Source organism: Mobula hypostoma, chromosome 26, assembly GCF_963921235.1.
Source record: "Mobula hypostoma chromosome 26, sMobHyp1.1, whole genome shotgun sequence".
Classification (NCBI taxonomy): Eukaryota; Metazoa; Chordata; class Chondrichthyes; order Myliobatiformes; family Myliobatidae; genus Mobula; species Mobula hypostoma.
The window spans coordinates 9,137,152-9,160,062 of NC_086122.1; the positions used below are offsets into that span (position 1 = coordinate 9,137,152).

General features: G+C 46.4%; 1 protein-coding gene across 11 annotated transcripts in view; it reads right to left on the bottom strand.

Moving 5' to 3' along the window:
* The window catches only part of eva1ba (eva-1 homolog Ba (C. elegans)), a 123,249-nt gene that overhangs the window by 8,253 nt on the left and 92,085 nt on the right, over nucleotides 1-22,911 (bottom strand). For all 11 annotated transcript variants that reach the window (XM_063033547.1, XM_063033546.1, XM_063033541.1 and 8 more), the window contains one exon: nucleotides 5,808-5,938. In XM_063033547.1, coding sequence (XP_062889617.1) covers nucleotides 5,808-5,874 — 67 coding nt within the window. In that variant the 5' untranslated portion in view covers nucleotides 5,875-5,938. The remainder of the gene's footprint in view (nucleotides 1-5,807; nucleotides 5,939-22,911) is intronic.

The following is a 22,911-nucleotide window of genomic DNA, read 5'->3' on the forward strand; positions in this document are numbered from 1 at the left end:
CGAGTCTTTTCAAGATTTGGTAGGTTTCAATGAGATCCCCCCATATTCTTCCAAATTCCAATGAGTACAGGCCCAAAGCTGCCAAGTGCTCCTCATATGTTAACCCCAACATTTCCGGAATCATCCTCATGAACCTGCTTTGGACTCTCTCCAATGACAACACACGTTGCCTGTGTCACACTGACGGGGGCATTGGGCGCAAGGGTGGACCCAAATGCAAGACACATCTTGTGAGGTTAATTAGATTTAGTTTATTGTACGATACCAGGAGAGCAAGACAGAAGCAGGAATAGCGAACAGGATAAGGACTCAGGACTACGACTAGGCTGGGACCAAGGGTCTGGGCTTGGACTCGGAATCAGATCCCAAAACTAGAGGAGACATGAAGAGGCTAGGGTATGGACTCCGAGTCCGAGACTGGGCAAGGACCCAGTACCTGGGTCTTGCCTTGGGCTCGGACCCCAGAACCAGGCATGGACATGACATGGGCGAGGGAGAGGCGGAACATGGGAACACAGAGCCTCGGTCTCGGGGAGCAGGTACATGGAACCATGGACTCACACACAGAACAGAGAGCCGGGACTCCTCCTTGGGTACAGGACATAGGGCTGGGACTCGCACACAGAACAGAGAGCCGGGACCCCTCCTTGGGTACAGGACATAGGGCCGGGACTCATGACCCTCCGCAGGGCAACAGCAAGACGGCTTGACTTATCCCACGGAGGCGAGGACAAGACATGACAAGACATGACCCCCCACGGGGCAACGGCAAGACAGCCTGATTTACCCCATGGAGGCGAGAACAAGACAAGACAAGACATGACTCCCCGCGGGGCAACGGCAAGACGGCCAGGCTTACCCCCACGGAGGCGAGGACCAGATAAGACAAGACATGACCCCCCGTAGAGCAATGGCAAGACGGCCTGACTTACCCCACGAAGGCAAGACAAGACCAACACGAATGAACACCAGACAATACCTATCTAGCTCCAGTGATGGAACTAGACCTAAGTGCAGGCAGGGGCTGCAGACGAGGGCTAGAGGTGAGAGGGGCAGAGAAGGGATTCAGACAAGGGGGTAGGACAGGAATCACAGACCACCAGGGCCAGGACTTGACTCAGAACTGGGAAGCCGCCAGGGTCAGGACTTGACGGTGCTTGAATGCTGCTAGGGCCAGGACTTGACTTGGTACTTGAATGCCCCCAGAGCCAGGACTTGACTTGGAGCCTCCGGGTAGTGGTGAGCTCTCGACTTGGCCCGGGAACAGTAGACAGCGGTTCTTGGTTCCCTCCGGCGGGTTAACTGACGGACCCACCTCGGTGAGGAAACTTTGCAGGCTCGCTTTGGCGAGGTAATTAGACAGGGTTGCTCCGGTGAGGAGAGGCGAATTACCGGCACTCACTTCGGCAGAGACTAGGCTTGCTCCGGCCAGATGACATTGGCACACCGTGCCTTCGATGACTTTGCAGACGCTCCCACACTGAACGGCTGAAAGCCGGAGACTATAAACTACCGGTTCAGCCGAGTCTAAATTGCCTCTAATCACCATAGTCGAGGGACACGGGAAAACAGGGAATCAACGGTCTGGATCGTAACATAAACAAGGTAAATTTAAAGGGACCCCAATCCGGACCATGACAGCCTGGGAGAAAACAGTTTAGTTATGAGGAGACACAAGAAGTTCTGCAGATGCTGGAAATCTTCAGCAGCACACACACAAAATGTCTGAGGAACTCAGCAGGTCAGGCAGCATCTATGGAGGGAAATAAACAGCCAATGTTTTGGGCTGAAACCCTTCATCAGCAAGTCCTGTTAAAGAACCTGCAGCATCAACTGTTTATTTCCCTTCATAGATGCTGCCTGGCCTGCTGACTTCCTCCAGAATTTTGAGTGTGTTGGTAGTTATGAGGGGAGACTGGAGAAACTTGATCTGTTCAGCTTGGGGAGGAGGAGGTTTAGAAGGAGCATAATTGAGGTGTACATAATTACAAGATGTATAGCTAGCATTGATTGCGGTGGCCTCTTGCATATCGGTGAGACCTGACGTAGATTGGGAGACAGCTTCACCGAGCATCTACGCTCCATCTGCCAGAACAAGTGGGATCTCCCAGTGGCCACCCATTTTAATTCCACTTCCCATTCCCATTCTGATATGTCCATTCATGGCCTCCTCCACTGTTGGGATAAGGCCACACTTAGATTAGAGGAACAACACCTTATATTCCGTTTGGGTAGCCTCCAACCTGATGGCATGAACATAGATTTCTCAAATTTCCAGTAATGCCTCCACCCCTTCCCCCTTCACCATTTCCCATCCCCTCATCCCTCTCTCATATTATCTCCTTGCCTGCTCATCACTTCCCTCTGTGCTTCTTTCCCCACCCCCTTTCTTCTTTCTTCCATGGCCTTCTGCCTCCTTCACCAACTTCATAGTTCTTTGCTTCATCCCTCCCCCTCCAAGTTTCACCTATTGCCTGGTATTTCTCTCTTCCCTCTCCCCACCTTTTAAATCCACTCCTCAGCTTTTTTCTCCAGTCCTGCCAAAGGGTTTCGGCCCGAAACATCGACTGTACTTTTTACCCACAGATGCTGCCTGGCCTGCTGAGTTCTTCCAGCATTTTGTGTGTGTTGCTCGGACTTCCAGCGCCTGCAGGTTTTCTCTTGCTTGTGAATTGACTGCAGTAAACCTTTTCTCGTCTCGGAGGTAGATAAAGCAGAAGATATAGGTTTAGCGTAAGGAGGGAGAGATTTAGGGGGCTGTGAGAGAGACTTTCTTCACACAAGGAGTGGTATGTACCAGCTGAGAAGGTGGTTGAAGCTGGTTTGCTGACAGCATTTAAGAAGCACCTATATGAGCACTTGAACCACTCTGGCACAGAGGCCAATGCACCAAGTGCTGGGTGATAGTGTTAATGAAGAACGGTCTCCACAGGTCAGCATGGACGAGCAGGGCCGAATGGCCATTTCCATGTCAGAAGATTCTACAAAACCAGCCCAGTGGTGGAGAGAGACCTTCCAAAAAAAAAAATCTCCCTTTCTTGGACCAAATTAGTCCTAGGGACACTGGTTTTGAAGTCAGATAAGCACCTTCTTACCCCAAGTCCCAGGTACATTGGTGTGGTGGAGCAAGGACGTAGCCCTACTGGGAGAGGGAGTCCTAGGATTTTCAGAACCCTTGTATTAGAGGTGGTCATGCATATAATCCTGAGAGGATCTGGATTCAACCCAACTCATCTGATCATCACCTCACATCTGAGTAGCGGTGTATTCAGATCAAGGACACCTGCAGAGACTGGAGCTTCTGAGGGAGTGCTCCCTCGGAGTGCCGCTCCCTCAGAGTGCTGCCTCCTCGAAGCGCTGCACCCTCGGAGGGAGTGCTCCCTCGGAGTGCCGCTCCCTCAGAGTGCTGCCTCCTCGAAGCGCTGCACCGTCGGAGGGAGTGCTCCCTCTGAGGGCTGCACCCTTGGAGGGCTGTCTCAGGTGCACATAAATAACATGAACAAAAGCAGAAGCTCACCGAAGTTCCATACATATGCCAATGTCAGTCAGATGGTTTATACAAAGTGACCCCCGCATCAACACCTGTATGTCACTTACAAGAGTAAGGCAAGATTAGCTTTGTTTGTCAGTGAAATGCACTGCTTGCGTCAATGAGCAACACTGTTCAAGAAGCTGTAACTGTCGCCACAGGTCCAGTGCTGACACAGCACACCCACAACTCACTAACCCTAGTCATACGTCCTTTGGAATGTGGGAGCACGGTCCTGACGAGAACTTACAAACTCCTTACAGATGGTGGCGGGAATTGAACCCCCGATCTTACAGCCGGTGCTTTAAAACCGCCACGCTGCTATGCCACTGGGAGAATTGCAGTCTGGGGTGTTCTGAAGCTACAAAACGTTTGCTTCGTTGATTGTTTTTTCCAGCCTGGGTAGATTTGGTTTGACTGCAGAGCTGATTGCTCAGTGTTCTCGGACCATGACATAGCAAGAAGCTTCAGAGAGTAGTGGACGCAGCCCTCCCCATCATTGAAAGTATCTACATGAGGCATTGACTTAGGAAGAAGATGGCTTCTATCATCAAGGTCCCCACCATCCAGGTCATAACACCTTCTCACTCCTATCACCTGAAATCTGAACTCTGAAACCTCAAACTGCCAGGTTCAGGAGCAGCCACACGTTTACAGCTGTTCGGTTCTTGAAACAACCAGTACAACCCCGATCCTACCTCACCAGTGGAACACCCCGGGCTGCCTCTTGCACAAACATGGAATCGTCTCTGTTTTGTTTTGCGCTGATGCCTCGTTCTGCCTGTCTTTCTTGTATCGTTTGCGTGCGATTTGCGTTCCGTGTGTTATCTAAATCTCCATGCCTACAGAGCAGGTTCTTCGCTGTAAATGTACCTCACTGCACCTGTGCATCTGGCAAGAAACATGACTTCACCCACTTTGGCCTAGCTTGAGGGCAAAATACACACTGCACTCTGACCTCCCACTGACCTGCCCAGAGACTTTCACCAGCTGTGCAGAAATGAATATTGCCATAACACAGCCCATTAGGAGTACACAAATATACATACTGTATGTACGTAGCCTGTGTATCTGTCTAGCTCTACGAGTGATGCTCTCTCTGTGCATGACTGTTAATGTCCTTTTATTGACATGTTTTCATTTTCATTTTCTTGCATCCCTGTCACTTTCCTAGGTGCCCACCTCCCCAGACATTCACATCCATGGGCTGGAAACTGGACACAGGATATTGATTCAATAACAGGATGTATTGATATATCAGTGTTACTGCATGAGAGGCGTTAATCGTGTGGATAGTCAGAGGCTTTTTCCCAGGCCTGAAACAGTTGCCACAAGAGGACACAGGTTTGAGGTGCTGGGGAGTAGGTACAGAGGAGATGTCAGGGGTAAGTTTTTCCTCAGAGACTGGTGAGTGCGTGGAATGGGCTGCCGGCAATGGTGATGGAGGCAGATACAATAGGGTCTTTTAAGAGACTTTTGGATAGGTACATGGAGCTTAGAAAAATAGAGGGCTATGGGTAACCCTAGGTAATTTCTCAGGTAAGGACATGTTCGGCACAACTTTATGGGCCGAAGGGCCTGTATTGTGCTGTAGGTTTTCTATGTTTCTATGTTTCTAATAGGGGGTGTAACAAAACAACTATTGACTTCAGAAGAAGAAGATGTCTATCATCAAGGATTCCCACCATCCAGGTAATACCCTCTTCTCACCCCTGTTTAGGAGCAGCTTATCTAAGAAAGGACGTGCTGACATTGGAGAAGGTTCAAAGGAGATTCATGAAAATGATTCCAGGATTGAAAGACCTATCATATGAGAAATGTTTGATGTACTCATTTGAACTGAGAAGAATGAGGGTGATCTCAATGAAACCGATCGATCAAATGTTGAAAGGCCTCGCCAGAGTGGATGTGGAGAAGATGCTTCCTATGAAGGGTAGTCTGGCACCAGAGGCCCCAGTCTCAGAATAGAGGGATGTCCATTTAGAATGGAGGTGAGCGGGAATCTCTTCAGCCAGACAGTGGTGAATCTGTGGAACTTGTTTCCACAGGCGGCTCTGGAGACCAAGTCATTGGATTTTGATAGGTTCTTGATGAGTCAGAGCATGACGGGTTACAGGGAGAAGGCGGGAGATCGGGGTCAGAGAATGGGTCAGCCAAGAAGAAATGGCGTGCCAAATGGCCGAATTCTGCTCCTATATCTTATGGTCTTACGGTGATGGGTGTGGGTTATGGTGATGTGATCTCACGCAATGAGGAGGTACAGGAGTTGGGTACTTACAAGCGATGTGCATATAAGCTTGAATGCTGTTGGTGATGAGGCTCATCTCTGCCTTTGGGATGTCCATTGATGTGACCAGTCCTGCCAGACACGCCAACGCCTCAGCTCCCGGCAAAGTTCAGTCGGCAGATCTGAAAAAAACAGAGCATACTTCAATAGCACCTGATCATCGTGATGTGCTGCCAGATCAGATACGTAGGGAAAACATTTCCATAGCTCATATTGCAACAATAAACAAATACAAATGAGCGGATAAAACTCCTTTCTGTCTCCTCTTCTCTATTCTGGCCAACATGTTGGCAACACGTAGAACATAGATGAAAAGTATAGCACAACACTACACCCAGTAATGAGCATATCTGCTGATCTGTTAGCAAATCATTGTTCTCTCCAACTTACCCCCACAATATTTTACCTAGCCATTATTTTTACAGTAAGCAACCTTGTTTCAATAGAATGCAATTAAAAAGAAGTCCCTAAGCCTGCCAGAATGGGGATTTCTCATGGCACTGACTGCTTGGCTAGTTCACTGTAAATGGATTCTACACATTTACACCTTTTAACCATGACGGCCCAGGATGGACTCCAGGCATCATGGTTGGTGAGGGAATGCGGACCGCATTTACAAGACCAGTCGGGGCACTGTGCGCCTTGACGGGTTGTATGTGGCATGGTAGTATAGTGGTTAGCTTCACATTTTACAGTGCCTGACATCAGAAGATCAGGGTGCAATTCCCTCTGCTATCTGTAATGAGTTTGTACGTTCTCCCTGTGATCGCGTTGGGTTCTTCCTTGTGTTTCAGTTTCCTTCCACAGTGCAAAGGCATACGGGCTGGGGTTGGTACATTATGGGCATGCTACATTGGCACCAGGAGCAGGGTGATGCTTGAGGGCTGCCCTCCAACACACCCCCAACCTGTTGGCTGTTGATGTAAATAGTGTGTTTCACTGTATGTTTCAACATACATGTGACAATAAAGCTGATGCTTCTTTCTTTCTTCCCAGGGAAAGGGCCAAGACTAATGGGGCCTTTGGTCAAAGGGTGGAGAGGTGACATGGGAGATGATGGAAATTTACTTCGGGATACATCGGTCCTTTGAGGCACACTGCCCCAGCAACCCCTGACAAGCCCAATTAACCCTAACCTGATCACAGGACAATTTACAATGATGAATCAACCTACCCAGTACGTCTTTGGAACGTGAGAGTAAACTGGAGGGCCTGGAGAAAACTCACGAACTCCACTGGGAGGACGTACTGACTCCTTACAGACAGCGAGGAGTAGCAGCTGCTTAGTGACACCCCCAACCCTCCACCCATCAGGGTCACGTGAAGCCATGGGAACAAGTAGTGGCTGGTCGTATGAGCAGCTGGTGCATATCACAGCTGGCAGGAGAAGAAGATAGCAGCGCACCGCGCGTGCGCAGCTCTACGGTAAAAATGATATCGTATCCGCTAAATAGAGGCCGTGGACAATTCTGATTTGATGGAGACAGACGTGAAAGCACAGAGGAACATCTGGAGAAATTTCTGAAACGCCGGTTCACTGCCGCTGTTACTGGGCGATCGAGAATCTTCCGGAGGGAAGGCCCCAAAATCCCCAGCTTTGCCTGCTGCTGGCGACTGAGACTGAGGTCGAATCGTTCGGGTCGAGATGGTGCTCGGTACTCGGTGTCGGAGGGCTGATCAGAGCTCAAAGTTTTCGGACGACTCAAGAGTCGGACTGTGGTCGGACATGGCAGGAGAGTTTTCTTCCTTCTCCCATCTGCATGAGATGTGGAACATTCAAAAGACTTTGAACTTTTTTATTGTGCCATGGCCTGTTCTTCATCAAGTTATGGTATTGTTGCACCGTTGTAACTATATGTTATAATTATGTGGTTTTTGTTAGTTTTTCAGTCTTGGTCTGTCCTGTGTTTCTGTGATATTACACCGGAGGAATATTGTATCATTTCTTAATGCATGCATTACTAAATGAGAATAAAAGAGGACTGTAGGTCCTCATAATCTAATCTAATCTAATCTAAATTGATTTGAGCTCTGAACTCTGGAAAGGCCCAAGCTGCAATAGCTTCACACTAACCTCTCCGTTACCATGGCGCCCAAATGGCGGTGGCTTAGGTCTGAGATGCTGAATCTGAGTCAGTTGGAATGAGAACCGAAGACCTAGAAGGTTGTAGGGAGGAGGACTGGGATAACTGGTCTGTTGCAGTGATGGGGGGGTGGGGGTGTTGGTGAGCAGGGTGAGGTTGGAGATCCGGTCTCCTGTAGAGCCTGGGATGGAGACTGGGAGGCACATGAGGGAGGGATAGTGGCAGAGGCTGGGATGAACAGAGGAATCACTGGGGAGGTCAGGAGGTCAGTACAGCTTTTAGGTAGAATGAGAAAGGTCTCAAGGACTCAGGGGATGGGAACGTTTCCAGCTAGAACCATGATATCTGGGTTGTATTGGGAGCAGAGGGTCCTTGGAGCAGCACGTAGAGGCGTTCGAAAGTTAACATAAGGTAAGTAAAGGATTTATTATACAGAGGCTCTAATCCAGTTCTGCAGTGCAAAAACTTAGTTATTCCACAAGAGCCCAAAAGATAACTACTCCTTAGAGAATTTAGTCTAAACTTGCCTGCAACATATCAAAATAATGTCAAGGAAAGAAAACAGAAATGCTGATTTTTTTTTTAATTCATCAGAGACGAGGATATTTTCAGTCAGAAGGTCACAACAGCATGGCTCAGGTATTTGAGCTGACTAAGTTGAATAGCAGAGCAGTCTCAAAGGGCTCAGCTGCCAAACCCTGCTCCGGCCTCTTAGGATTGTCCTTGTGAGATTAACACAGAAATAATGTTTATTTCTAGCGGAATAATGTTTCGGCACAGAATAGAAGGGCCGAATGGCCTGTTTTCTGTGCTGTAGTGTTCTGTGGTTCTATGGTTCTAAATCACTCTGCCGTGACGTAAAACGACGCAGGAACTGCCATCATTACTATTTGGAAAGTACTTTCTATTGCACTGTACTGAACGAAACCAGGTTATGCTGCTGGATTTCAGAACAAACTTTTGTATGTTTGGATGGCTTTTTTCCCTTGGCTCCTAACAGGAGAGGAAGTTTTAATCTCTGGAAACTCCCGAACAACCTTGGAAGATTGCTGACCCCAGTACTGAGCTCTCAACAGTGGGCCTTAGTGTACAGCATAGCTTCCAGATCCAATGTTGCCCGTACAATCGTGTTCTGTAGCAGAATTGCTGGATTGCCAGCTCTTGCTTCTCTCCCTGGAACACAGCCACTGAGGCCAAGCGCAGTAAGTCAATGATTCCATTGGCGAAATAAGTTTACACGGTATGAACTGGAAATGGAACGAAGGACCTGGCTCATAAACAATGCTTGAAATTGCAGGCCGGGGTGCAGTAACTCAGCAAGACACTGCAGACACCCGACTGAGTTGTAGTGAGCTGTGAAATGGCGGCTAAGGAGCTGGAGCAATTATTGAGCAAATTGTGCTCAACCTTTGTGCTGACTTTTTTTTTGTTGGGATGATTTACGTGGGGAGCTAAAGTCAAATAACTTCACGTAAGATCGACCTTAATCAGAGTTTATTCTGTGCCAAAAAAAAATCCGGCCCAGCCAAAGCACTACATCTTCAACAGGTCTGGGAGCCAGGACGATGGAAGGCTTGAACCCCACAGGATCAATCTGTTGGTCCCACTGCTTCACAACTGTTTCCATCAATAGGATGGTAGGCCCATGAACCATTGACTCCATGGAAAAGGTTCTCGCCCACTATGCAAAAGCCAGATGAGTTCCCACTTCCCTCATCTCACAAGCCCAGAGTTACCATCACTGATTTAAACTGAACCATATTTCTGGATTGTTTTCAAATATTTCTGGGCAGTTTCAAAGGCTACAGTTCAGTTTGGGAATATACTCTGTATTTGTTCACAGGAATAGCCAACAGGGACAAACATTTATTCCCCATCCCCCCCCCCCCATGACTCATAACTTCCTCCTACGTTATGGGTAAACACATTTATTGGTTCAGTGTCATACGCAGCTAAAGGTTTGCCTGGAAAAAAATACATTAATGAACCAGATAGATCTCTAACAATGATCTTAATGATCATCCTTACTGATTATAACTTTCCAGTTCCATTTAGATTAGATTATGAAGACACACAGTCCTCTTTTATTGTCATTTAGTAATGCATGCATTAAGAAATGATACAATATTTCCTCCGGTGTGATATCACAAAACACAGGACAGACCAAGACTGAAAAAACTAACAAAACCACATAATTATAACATATAGTTACAACGGTGCAACAATACCATAACTTGATGAAGAAGTCCATGAGCACAGTAAAAAGTTCAAAGTCTCTCAAATGTCCCACATCTCATGCAGACGGGAGAAGGAAGAAAAACTCTCCCTGCCATGCCCGACCAGAGTCTGACTCTGAGTCGTCCGAAAACTTCGAGCCTCTGATCAGCTCTCCGACACCAAGTACCGAGCACCATCTCTGTCCGAACGATTCGACCTCCATCTCGGTTGCCAACAGCAGGCAAAGCCGGGGATTTTGAAGCCTTCCCTCTGGAAGATTCCCGACCGCGCAGTAACAACAGCAGCGAACGGGCGTTTCAGAAATTTCTCCGGATGATCCTCTGTGCTTTCATGTCCATCTCCATCAAATCAGAATTGTCCACAGCCCCTATTTAACGGATACGATATCATTTTCACCGGAGGGCTGCGCACGCGCAGTGCGCTGCTATCTCTCCTCCCGCCATTTAGTTAAATAAATTTAAATTCTTCATTGCCAGATTAAGATTAGGATTGTGCTGGGGGCAGCCCTCAAGTGTCAGCATGCTTCAGGTACCAACATAGCATGCCCACGGCTCACTAGCCTTAACCATATGTCTTTGGAATTTGGGAGGAAACCAGAGCATCTGGAGGAAACCCTTGAGGCCATGGGGAGAACAACACAAACTCCTTACAGACAGTGGAGGGAATTGAACCCCCGATGTTACAGCAAGTCTGTAAAGCATTTTGCTGATCAGTACACCGTTATGATGCAGCTATAAAGGAGGCAAGACAATGGCTATATTTCATTAGGAGTTTGAGGAGATTTGGTTTGTCAACTGAAACATTCAAAAACTTCTACAAATGTGCCGTGGAGAGCATTCTGACTGGCTGCAATCACTGTCTGGGATTGGGGTGGGGGTGGGGGGGTGCAGTCGCACAAGATCAATTGTAAAATTAGTCAGCTCATCATGGTTCGGGCCTCTGTAGTATACAAGACATCGTTAAAGAGCGGTGCCTGAAGAAGGAGGTGTCTATCATCAAGGACCCCCACCACCCAACCACCCAGGACATGCCCTGGTCACACTGATACCATCAGGAAGGAGGTACAGAAGCCTGAAGGCACACACTCAGTGATTCAGGAACAGTTTCTTCCCCCTGCCATCCAATTCCTAAAAGGACATTGAACCCATAAGCAGTACCTCTCTACTTTTTATTTCTACTTTTTTTTGCACCACTTATTTCAATTTAAGTATTATATATATATATATATATAAAGTATATTCCTCTCCATTTGTTTATCATGTATTGCATTGTACTGCTGCTACAAAGTTAACAAACTTCATGACTTATGTTGGTGACATTAAATCTGATTCTGATTTTGCTTCTGACCACTGTGCTGCCCTGGTGAGGTTTGAACCTTCATTTCCCTCAAATAGCTCTGCAGGAACATGACCACAATGATCCCACACCCACACCTTGTGTCTCAGTTGCTTCCTGGGTTACTCCCTTTTCTAATTGACTTGTGCAAGTCTGCCCCATTTGTTTGTTCACTGGGAGACCAGTAGGTTTAAGGCAACCAGGAGACATCCACTGCCGGACTGATATACTCCCAGCAGCATTGGTTATTTCTCTCAGTGCATCTCCAGGAACGAGCTAGAGAGCACAGGCACATGTTCAGTGTTCACCTCGGCAAAGGCTGCGACGTCCCCTTCCAGACTGCACTGGCAGGCTCACATTAAAGGAGGAAATGGCCGACTGTTTCAGCGAAACCACAGCCACCTTGAGGGCAACATGCATCAGGACTGTACGAGGAAGGATCAGACAGGGAGGGACCCCCTCCACCCAGTCAAACAAGATCTTGGTTGTTTGAGCGAGCTGGTGTTTAAGCACTCTGTTAGATGACTCTGCTTGGGAAACCACCCCAACGCTGTCTCCTTTTGCAGGGCGTTGGGGTGGGGGGGGGGGGGTCTGTGCAGAATATAATGTTATGTAACCAGTCAGCAGCACGTCATCCACGAGGACGGGCGTTATTACCGTCATCAAAGCAGACTGGTTTGACGCAAGTCATTAGAAAGTGTCGAACAACCTCATTGCTACATGGGTGTTACAAGATTGCGTCCAAGGTCATTGTGTCATTGGGACAAGTCCGATGGTGGTACACCTGGGTCAGACCTGTGCCATACCCCAGCAGTCTTGCATGACTTTGGAATATGATCACCTACATGCAGGGCAGAGGGAAGAACTTGAACCAGGAGACTACACATCTACCTGATAATGCACCCTCTAAAATGTGGTTTAAGAGAATGTACAATTGTAAACAAACGTCAGCAGTGATGTTCAAATCAATGAGTGGCCAATGGAAATCTTTACAAGCAATCCAGAGATGGGTGGGGCTCCCTCTCGCCTCTGTCTCTCTCACACATATTCTATCAAGGCTTCAATCAAATCTAAACGATACAGAGGTGGGACGATCCCAGACGCAAATGCACGTGGGTCAAGCCTCCCTGTATGTGGATGAGATCACTTCACCATAGGTAGGGGTCTCTGCATCTATTGTTGGTTTATGCTGGGGCTCCTCCAGTATTCAGGAACCATACTCGTTTAGACTTTGGGGGAATTAGAATTAATGGTAAAGGGGACAAAGTTTAGAAAGTAGAAATAGAACATTATAGCACAGTGCAGCACTCTAGTGCCAACCTTTTAACCTACTGTAAGATCAATCTAACCCTTCTCTCCTACATAACACTCCACTTTTATATTATTCATGTGCCTATACAGTATAAGTGTTTCTCAATGAGAAGTATCTGCCTCTACCACAGCCACTGGCAGGGAGTTCCACACATTTGCCTTTGACATCCCCTACATACCTTCCTCCAATCGTCTCAAAATTATGCTAAACACGAGAAAACCTGCAAATGCTGGAAATCCAAAGCAACACACACAAAATGCGGGAGGAACTCAGCAGGCCAGACAGCATCTACGGAAAAGAGTAAACAGTCGACATTTCAGGCCAAGACCTTTCATCTGGCTTGCTGAGTTCCTCAAGCACTTTGTGTGTGTTGTCGAAAATTATGCCCCTTTGTACTTGCTTTGTGAAGTCTCTGGCCATCCTCTCTATCTATGCCTCTTATCTTGTACACCTCTATCAAGTCACCTCTCATCCTCCTTCACTCCAAAGAGAGAAGCCCTAGCTTGCTTAACTTATCCTCATTAGACATGTTCTCTTGTTCAGGTAGTGTTCTGGTAAATCTCCTCCGCACCCGCTCCTAAAGCTTCCATATCTTTCCTAGAATGAGGCAACCAGAACTGAACACAATGTTCCACGTGTGATCTAACTAGGATTTTGCAGAGCTGCAACATTACTTCATGGCTCTTGAACTCAAAGGACATGTTGCCAATGTTCATGCTTCTGAAGCAATTTTAAACTGGTTACAGCTGCTCATCGATTTGTGAACTAACAATTGGCCTAAACTTTGCCTATCTCTTTATGAGAGGTTTGGAACAATCTTTGTTTCACTCCTCTCTCTCCGTTGCTGTCCTACAATCATACAGAGCTTGAAAGTGCCACAGTTTCTACTGCCAATTTCTGTCCCAATCTTGGTCCAAACTCTTTCCTTTCTTAACAGCACAATTCCATCGCAAGGAAACCAGTATTTGAGTACAAGTCTTGAGTCTTAGGGCAGCACGATAGCATGGCAGTTAGCACAACCTCTTTACAGCACCAACAATCTCCGATTGGGATTAGCATGCTGTCTCTGCGATGGTGTGAGTTTCCTCAGCATGGTCCAGGCAGTGGTGGGGGAATTGAAATCCAATCGTTGATTGCTGGCTGGTTGTTTGCAGAACAAGGGTGACCCAAACTTCCAACTGGAGATCACTTTGATCTCCATCCTGCTCTGCCCTCTCTACTCTTACCCCTGTTGATCATTCAATGAGGTCCAATCATAAGCATTGGGAGCAGAACCTCATCTTCCTTTCTTTCTTTTTAAATCTTTTTGTTAATTTTCAAAATTATAAAACAAAATAACAATGTTGATACAAACAGATTGGACCTCATCTTCCAACGAGCTGTGTTATAACCCTCAGGAATAACAGTGAATTCAACAACCAGCTGTTTTAGTTTGTACTAGAACTGGAGGCCCTGACAAAGAATCATCAGTCTGTTCCTCTCTGTTCTGACTTGCTGAATATTCCCAGCATCTATTGTGCTTTGTACCTATTAAAGTATAACATTTTTTCTCATTCCTCTTTTCTCAACCTCTGAGTATTTTTACCTCTTCTAGGCAAATCAGCTGAAGTTATCATGTCTTCACAATGATCATAATTAACACAACTGAGGAGAGGACACAGTAACTTTGGGCTGGCACAGTACTGTAGTCGTTAGTGTAACACTTTATAGCACCAGTGATCCGGGTTCAGTTCCTGCCATTGTCTGTGAAGAATTTGTACTTCCTCCCTGTGACCACGTGGGTTTCCTCCAGGTGCTCTGGTTTCTTGTCACATTTCAAAGGCATAAGGTTAGGGCTAGAGAGTTGTGGGCGTGCTATATTGGCACCAGAAATGTGGCGACACTTACAGGATGCCCCCAGCACAATGACGCAAACAATGTATGTTTTAATGTTTTGATATAGGCGTGACAATTTAACTGATTGGCGATGCATATTAAGCAATAGATGGAAACTAAAAAGAATAGGAGATTGAAATAGAGTGGGACCACAGGGTGGTGATTCATCTCAAGCTGATCCCTGTAGATCTAATCACCACCACTGTTGTAATCATTCCACTCTCATCAATGCACTGTGTAATGACTTGATCTGTATGAACAGCTTGCAAGACAAACTTTTCATTGATTCGTGGTACATGTGCCAATAATTAACCAATCTTCTCAGCCTGTCTCAGCAGGCATCATAACTATTTGTGCCATTTAGTCTCTCTTGATCTCTACTGAATCACAGATGTGCCCCTTTTTCCTCCCCGTCCCTCTCCCTTCTCTACAACTTAAATCATGCAACACTTCTAACTTAGATTATGAGAACACTCAGTCCTCTTTCATTGTCATTTTGAAATGCATACATGCATTAAGAAATGATACAATGTTCCTCCAGAGTGTTATCACAGAAAACAGGACAAACCAAAGACTAACACTGACAGAACCACATAATTATAACATATAGTTACAGCAGTGCTAAACAATACCATAATTTGATAAAGAACAGACCATGGGCACAGTAAAAAAAATGTCTCAAAGTCCCAAGTCAATCGACGCCTGAATACCTGATAGCAGGCGACAAAAGGGAGAAACTCCCTGCCATAAACCTCCAAGGCACTGACAAATGCCGATGCCTTGGAATCAGCCGAACACAGCCGACACTGTGTCCATCCATCCGAAAACTTCGAGCTTCCGACCAGCCTCTCCAGTACAGCTTCCCGAGCGCCATCCTCTGCTGAGCGCCCTCGACCTCGCCCCGGCCGCTGAAACAACCAAAGCCGAGGATTCGGGGCCTTCTGCTCCGTAGATTCCGGTTACCACACAGTAGCAGCGGCAGCGAAGCGGGCATTCCAGAAGTTTCTCCAGATGTTCCTCCATACTCTCACGTCTGTCTCCATCAAATCAGAATTGTGCACGGTACCCTACTTGACAGATTACAGATATCATTCACCGAGAGGCCGCGCGCGTTGCGTCGCGCCGCCATCTTCTCCTCCTCCTCCTTCCAATGAAGGTTGACCAACCTAGAATATACCCTTTGTTTCTCTCTTTGCAGATGCTCTATTATACAGTATATTTCCAGAACCGTCTATTTTCACTTTAGTTTTCAGAAGCTTCAAATTAAGTAGACAGATAATTCAGCTAGCATTCTCACAGCAAACAGGTCATCTTGCCAAAAGAAGTTAACTGCACTGTACAAATGATTATTAATGATCGCCGTCCATTAATGCAACGTTCAGTGGAACAACACAAAACACAATTGTTGTGCCTTCATAGCTGAGTTTAATCTTGATCCCTGTAGCAGTTAAGGCTCTTACAGGGAACAATGTCAACCAGGGCATTGGATCAAGGATTAGAAACCTCGGTCCATGAGCCACGTTCAGCTCTTTTATAGTCAAATGTGACCGTGAGACTCTGCGGTTCATATTCTCTGTATTATTTGCTTACTTTTTAATATTTGCACAACTTGCCCCTTTCGCACACTGGATATTAGTCGGTCTTTGTTGTGTGTGTTACTGTGCGTTCTATTGTGTTTCTTTGTTTGGTGGCTGCCTGCAAGAAGATGAATCTCAAGGTTGTATATGGTATGCATATTTTGATATAAAATTACTATGTACTTGTATTTGTGATATCCAGTGCACAGTTGTCTCCGAGCCTCGACAGACGCCTATCGGTGGGGGCGGTGACTTCTCGCGTGCAATGTCCTTTAAATTCAGCAGTTGTGTACAGTATGGAGTGAGGAGTTGTGATATCCTCTGCACGGTGCCTTCTAACTCCAGCCAGCTGGTCATTAGACAGGCATTGTGTGTATCATGCCAGGGCTTTGAAGCAGGGTGCCAGGAGTTAGGCTGTGGCCAGCTTCTGTACTGAACATGTGGGGAATGAAAAAGAAACCAGTGACACACAGACAAATGGAAAGACGGAGCCTCAATTGTAACACAAAACCCACTCACCACATACTTTGAAATGAATCACTACAAACTTCCATTTAAAGATCCTCCTAGATTAAAATTAGGCATCAATAAAATAACCGCATTAGCCGTGTGCCAAAACACTCTGGTTTCTGTTTTCATTTGGTTGTATCATTTTGGGGGAAAATGCTTGCATTAAATATTACACTCCACTGGAGAACTTGCCAAGAACCATCTTACAGAAGTGACTGCAATCTTCAAGCCAGTCATTACAAAACTCAGCACCTAAGCAAGAAAGTTCCCATTTCCGAAAGATTTATGACGAGAATGTACTGTAAACTCAAGGCTTCCGGCTCAGTCTGTAATTAGCCAGATGGAGCATATATGGGTTTAGTGCTTCTGGAAATATTTTATAAGGTGGAGGGGCAGCAATAAGAACTGACTTTGTGAAAGGTGTACGCAGTTTGGGATGTACTGCATTTAGCTCTGCAGGCTAGTTGGATGGAATTGTGCCTGGACGGCTGAAAGGCAGGGTCTCCTATTGACTGGTCAGAGTTATACATCATGAACTTGGGCCTTTAGTTTATCAGGACCAGAAAACACCCACTCACACTAATCCTCCAAGTACCCCCTAATTCTCAACTCCCACCAGGGACAATTTACAGTTACCAGTTAACCTACCATCTACCTATCTTCGGGTGGTTCTGTAGAAATTCACCAGCAGCTTTCCTCTGGCCATATGCTGCTCTTGGCTAGGAAGAGAGAAGGTTTGCAAGTCCGAAGTATTGGCAGGGGCCTCGCTAACCATAAGAGGCCGGTTCCATCCATATGTCCTCAGCCCGACTCGAAGACTGTTAGAGAAACCTGCCCCTCGCATTTCCCTACTATCATTGGTGTTGGTATCGATTTGTTATGGTCATATATAGTGAGAAGAATGTCTTGCGTACTCATACAGATCAAATCGTTACACAGTGTATTGAGGCAGAACGTGGTAAAGCTAACGATGTTGAATAAAGAGTGGCAGCTACAGAGAAAGTGCAGGGCAGGTAAACAATAAAGGGCAAGATCATATTGAGATAGACAGTGAGGAAAAAAATCCACAGGGTATAAGAGGTCCATTCCGGAGTCCAATAACAATGGGGTAGAAGCTGTTCTTCAGCCCGGTGGTACATGCTTTCAGGCTTTTGGATCTTCTGCCTGATGGGAAAAGGGATGTCTGGGGTGGGGTTGGAGTCTTTGAATATGCTGGCTGGTTTACTGAGGAGGGAACATGGATGGGAGGCTGGTCTTGATAAAGTGCTGAGCTGGGTCTGCATCTCACTGTGGTTTCTCTGATTGGTCCGAGGGAAGTGGTGTCGAATAGCTCCCTTCACTACCACGCGCTTGGCAATGAAGCATTTTCCCAGCTCAGCGATACCACCATTCCCTTTGGCTTATACTTACTGTCACGTCCTTGTCAGGGCGGTTTGTCCTCCTTTGGTTCCCACCTGGCACTCAGCTCTCACCTGTGGCTCCCTGTAGCTGTTTGCATGCGACAGCGGCCACACCCCCGGACAACGGCTTCGACAAGCCAGCTAAACCAGGTGAGGGTAGCCGACGGGTCTCAAACCCTCGGTGAGATAGGGAGTTGTCTATCCCAGCATGTGAAGACAGACTCCGGCGGATTGAGCGGACGAGACCAATGGAAGGTCCGTCGGTCAAGAAGGCGGTCTCTGCAAGTGTTGTGGAACGTTTAGAGCAGGACAAGACACAGAAGACATCCTGGTCATCCACTGCGCCTAGTCCCACCTCCAGCCGTCTCGACTCTGTCTTGCCACTGGATCCAGATGAGAATTGGGAAGAGAGAGTGAGGCTGACGCTGCGCAACTCTCCCTCACTTAAATCCAAGTCACGCGCTAGTCTCGACACCATCAGAATCATCATAATGGTATCGAGGTCTTCATCGGCGATGATGGACGAACAGCAACTTTCCGGTAGTATGGAAGCAGTGGAAAGAGTCCAGGCGAACTCCATAGTAAATGTTACTTGCAGGTGCTACAATGTGAGGCACAGACATCTTGGGGCAATTGACAATGCACCCAGGATTAGCTGGGCTCCCAAGGGCACCATGAAATTAATCTATCTCAGGATCTTCACTAATGGAATCTAATCCTTCTATAGGTGTGTAAACTAACTCCAGTTTCAACCAGCTCCATTAAGCTTATTTGAAATGGTTTAGCTTGTTAGAACAACTGATTCTTTGCAAAGGCGAAGCTGTGCTGTTCAGCAAATTAGTAACAGCCTTGTTACTACCCTCCCCCTCCCCGCCCCCGCCCAAACCGTCTGCCAGCCTGAATCATGTGGGCAGGAAGGGATCAGCCTGTCAACGGTGGGAGGGTCTGAGTTTGTTGTCACAGTGGCTGCTCCTGCAGGAAGATGGAAAAACGAGTGCTCTTTTGCCCGATGAGATCACCCTTCCAGAGTGCCAGGAGAAGCTTGCCAGCCCTTGTTGAACACAGGCGATTGTTAGACAAACAGTGAAAGGGCTTAGCGAAAGTGTGCAGAGGTCCTGAACTGGAGAGCCGTGGAGTCATTTGTAGAAAGGAAATTAATGAAGAAAGCAAGTGAGACGTGAACAGAGCCAGAGTGATAGAGCAGTGAGAAAGCCCTTCAGTCCACTGGTCCATGTGGACCACAGCATCCTCCCTGCTGGACTCATTCAGCCTGTAACTTCCCCTCCCACCCGAGCCCCTCCCCTCCATGTACCCATCCATGTGCCCCTTAAATGTTGCAGCAGTACCCAGCTCAACCATTTACTCTGGCGGCTTCCAAATCCCCACTAACCTCTTTTAAACTTTCCCCCAGCTTACCTCGCGCCTGTGCCCTCTAGTTTTAGGTTCTCCAATCTTGGGCAAAGACCATCCATGTTCACTCCATCCACACCCCTCATGATTTTATCCATTCCAATGAGGTCAATCCTCATTCTCCTGCATTCCCGGGAATGAAGATCCAGCGTGGATGTCCTATTCCTATAACTCATCCCCTCTAGTCCAGGTAGCATCCTGTTAAATCTCTTCTTCACCCTCCCCAGCTTGACCATACCTTACCGATGGCAGAGTGACCGAAAGTGTACACAATACTGAAAGTGTGCTCTCACCAGCAACTTCTATAACCGCAACGTAATTCTCCTGCTCCTAAACCCAATGCTCTGACAGATGAAGGCCGCCATGCTAACTGCTTTCTTCACCATCTTGCCTGCAAGCAGCAAGAAGCTCTTGGGTTGAAACAGAAGGAATGCATTTCTTTGGCAATGAAGAGTAAAAATGTGCAACTGCTGTAATCGTTTCATTTTATAGGGTGTTGCAACATTTAGAGAATTAAGAGTAGCTGAGCTTTATAAACGGAGGTACAGATTTACACTGACTCAACACATCCAATTTTAATCACATGAGGTTTCAGAATTGACCCTGGGATTTTGCAATTTACAGTTTTGTCTGACAACAGAAACCAGAAACCTTGCCTATGAAGAAATCTGAAGATATCTGTTTCACCCAGTGACAGGAAAATGGCTAGCTGAAGGAGTTAAATTCTATTTTTATTAGCTGACATTCCAAGAATTTTAACTGGTGCTTTGGGAAGGGAATTTTAATAATTTCCTTCACTGACAAGTGGTGGTCTTAATTTTGGGGTCAGTGAAGTAAGGGGTGGCCTGTTTGCTTGCTTGTTCCACATTCCTTAGGGAGTAATTGACCAACCACATTAATGGAAGAGATTGGGGCAGCCTAGTTCATTGTCCACTCTTAGTGGGTCTGATAGTGGACAAGGGCTTTCTTCACAAGTCAGAGCTGGTGACGTCATGCTGCGATGGTTGCTAGGTAACGCTGAAGTGTAGTTACAGGTAAAGACACTGGTGACAAACACACAAAGATGCCTTCTAAAGGATAGGAGAGAATTGGTTGGGATCTTGAGAACTTAACTGATCTTCTGTACCTCACTATGTCACCAAAGATATCCCCCTTGTTTACCTTTTTTTCTCTGCTACTTAAACTAATATGTTTCTTCCTTTCCCAGTTCTGATGAAGGATCCCAAACCTGAAACATAAACTCAGTTCCTCTCTCCACAGATGCTGCCTGACCTGCTGAGTCTTATTTTCAGGATTTTTATTTTCATTGATGAAAACTCAACAACCAGGAACCTAATGTACAAGGGATAATCTGGCCATGGTAAATGTTTCCTCCGCACAGGATCCAAGTGGAAAATCTCAATCAAAGGCTTAATGAGGAATTGTTAACGGCAGAAACCGCACACTGGTTGACAGGGTCACATGAAGAAAAACAATGGATGATCGGGATATTTCAGCCAGAACACTCTGGATTGAGTAGGTGGGAAACTGGCTTTGCAAGTGTCCAACTCAGTCTAGCTTGGATTGATTCCAGGATTTTCCTGCTGTCAGACTATTTGGAATCAGGTCCCTGAAACATAGGAGAATGCAATAAAATTCAGGAAAGATTTCCCTGAATAGGAAGAGGCCATTTGTGCCACATTAAAGTTCAAAACTTCTAAGTTCAAAGTACAGTAAATTTTATTATCAAAGTACGTATATGTCACCATATACAACCCTGAGATTCATTTTCTTGTGGGCATACTCAACAAATCTATAGAATAGTGACTATTACAGAATCAATGAAAAACAGCCCAACGAGGGTGTTCAACAAGAGTGCAGAAGACAACAAACTGTGCAAATGCAAATGTAAATAAATATCAAGAACATGAGATGAAGAGTCCTTGAAAGTGATGGACTGGCCATATCCACTACTTTTTGGCCAATTTTCCATTCAAGGGCATTGATTCCATTCAAGCCATATCAGGCTGTGATGCAGCCAGTCAATATACTGTCCACCACACATCTACAGGAGTTTATCAACGTTTTAGATGCCACGCTGAATCTTCGCAAACTCCTAAGGAAGTGGAGGCACTGCTGTGCTCTCGTCATCTTTGCACTCATGTATTAAGTATGAGACTGCACATCTCTGAGAGTCCGCTGGGCAAGTCGAGGCCCGGTGTCTGCAGGCCTAAGTCTGGTCCACTGCAGGCTGTCCTGGGGTTAGAGGACTGGGAGGGAGGAAGGAATGGGGCTTGTTTGCTGTTGTTGCTTTGTTGCATGTTGTTCTATCAGGCATTGTGGGCATGGTTTGTTAGTGCCATTGAGCCTGACATCAGTAGTGGGAAAGTTATTGGAAAGTATTCTAAGGGACCAGATATGTGAGTATTTGGATAGGCAAGGACTGATTAAGAAGAGTCAGCATGGCTTCATGTGTGGTAGGTTGTGTCTAACCAATCTTATAGAGCTTTTCAAGGACGTTACCAGGAAAGATGATGAAGGCAAGGCAGTGGATGTTATCTACGTGGACTTTAGCAAGGCACTTGACAAGGTCCCGCATGGAAGGTTGGTCAAAAAGGTTCAATTACTTGGCATTCAAGATGAGGTAGTAAATTGAATTAGACATTAGGTTTGTGGGAGAAACCAGAGGGTGGTAATAGATGGTTGCCTCTCTGACAAGAAGCTTGTGACTAGTGGAGTGCCACATGGCTCAGTGTTGGGTCCATTGTTATTTGAGATCTATAACAATGATCTGGATAATAAGATGGTTAACTGGATCAGAAGACTGGTTGTTGAAACCAAGATTGTGAGGAAGACCATTGTGGCTTGCAGCAGGATCTGGACCAGCTGAAAAAAAGTGCTGAGAATTGGCAGATGGAATTTAGTGCAGACAAGTGTGAGGCTTTGTACTTTGCTAGGACCAACCAGCGTAGGTCTCATACAGTGAACGTTAGGGCACTGAGGAGTGCAGTAGAACAGAAGTATCTGGGAATACAGATCCATTATTAATTGGAAGTGGTGTCACAAGTTGATAGGGTCATAAAGAAAGCTTTTGGCACATTTGGCCCTCATAAATCAAAGTACTGAGTACAGGAGATGGGATAAGACATTGGCAAGGCCTAATTTGTTTTGATCACCCAGCCACAGGGAAGATGTAAAAAAGGTTGAAAGAGTACAGAGAAAATTCACAAGGATGTTCCGGGACTGGAAGGCCCGAGTTATAAGGAAAGAGTGAATAGGTTAGGACTTTATTCCTTAGAATGTAGAAGATTGAGAGGAGATTTGATGGGGGTGTTTATGAGGAGTATGGATAGGGTGAATGCAAGCAGGCTTTTT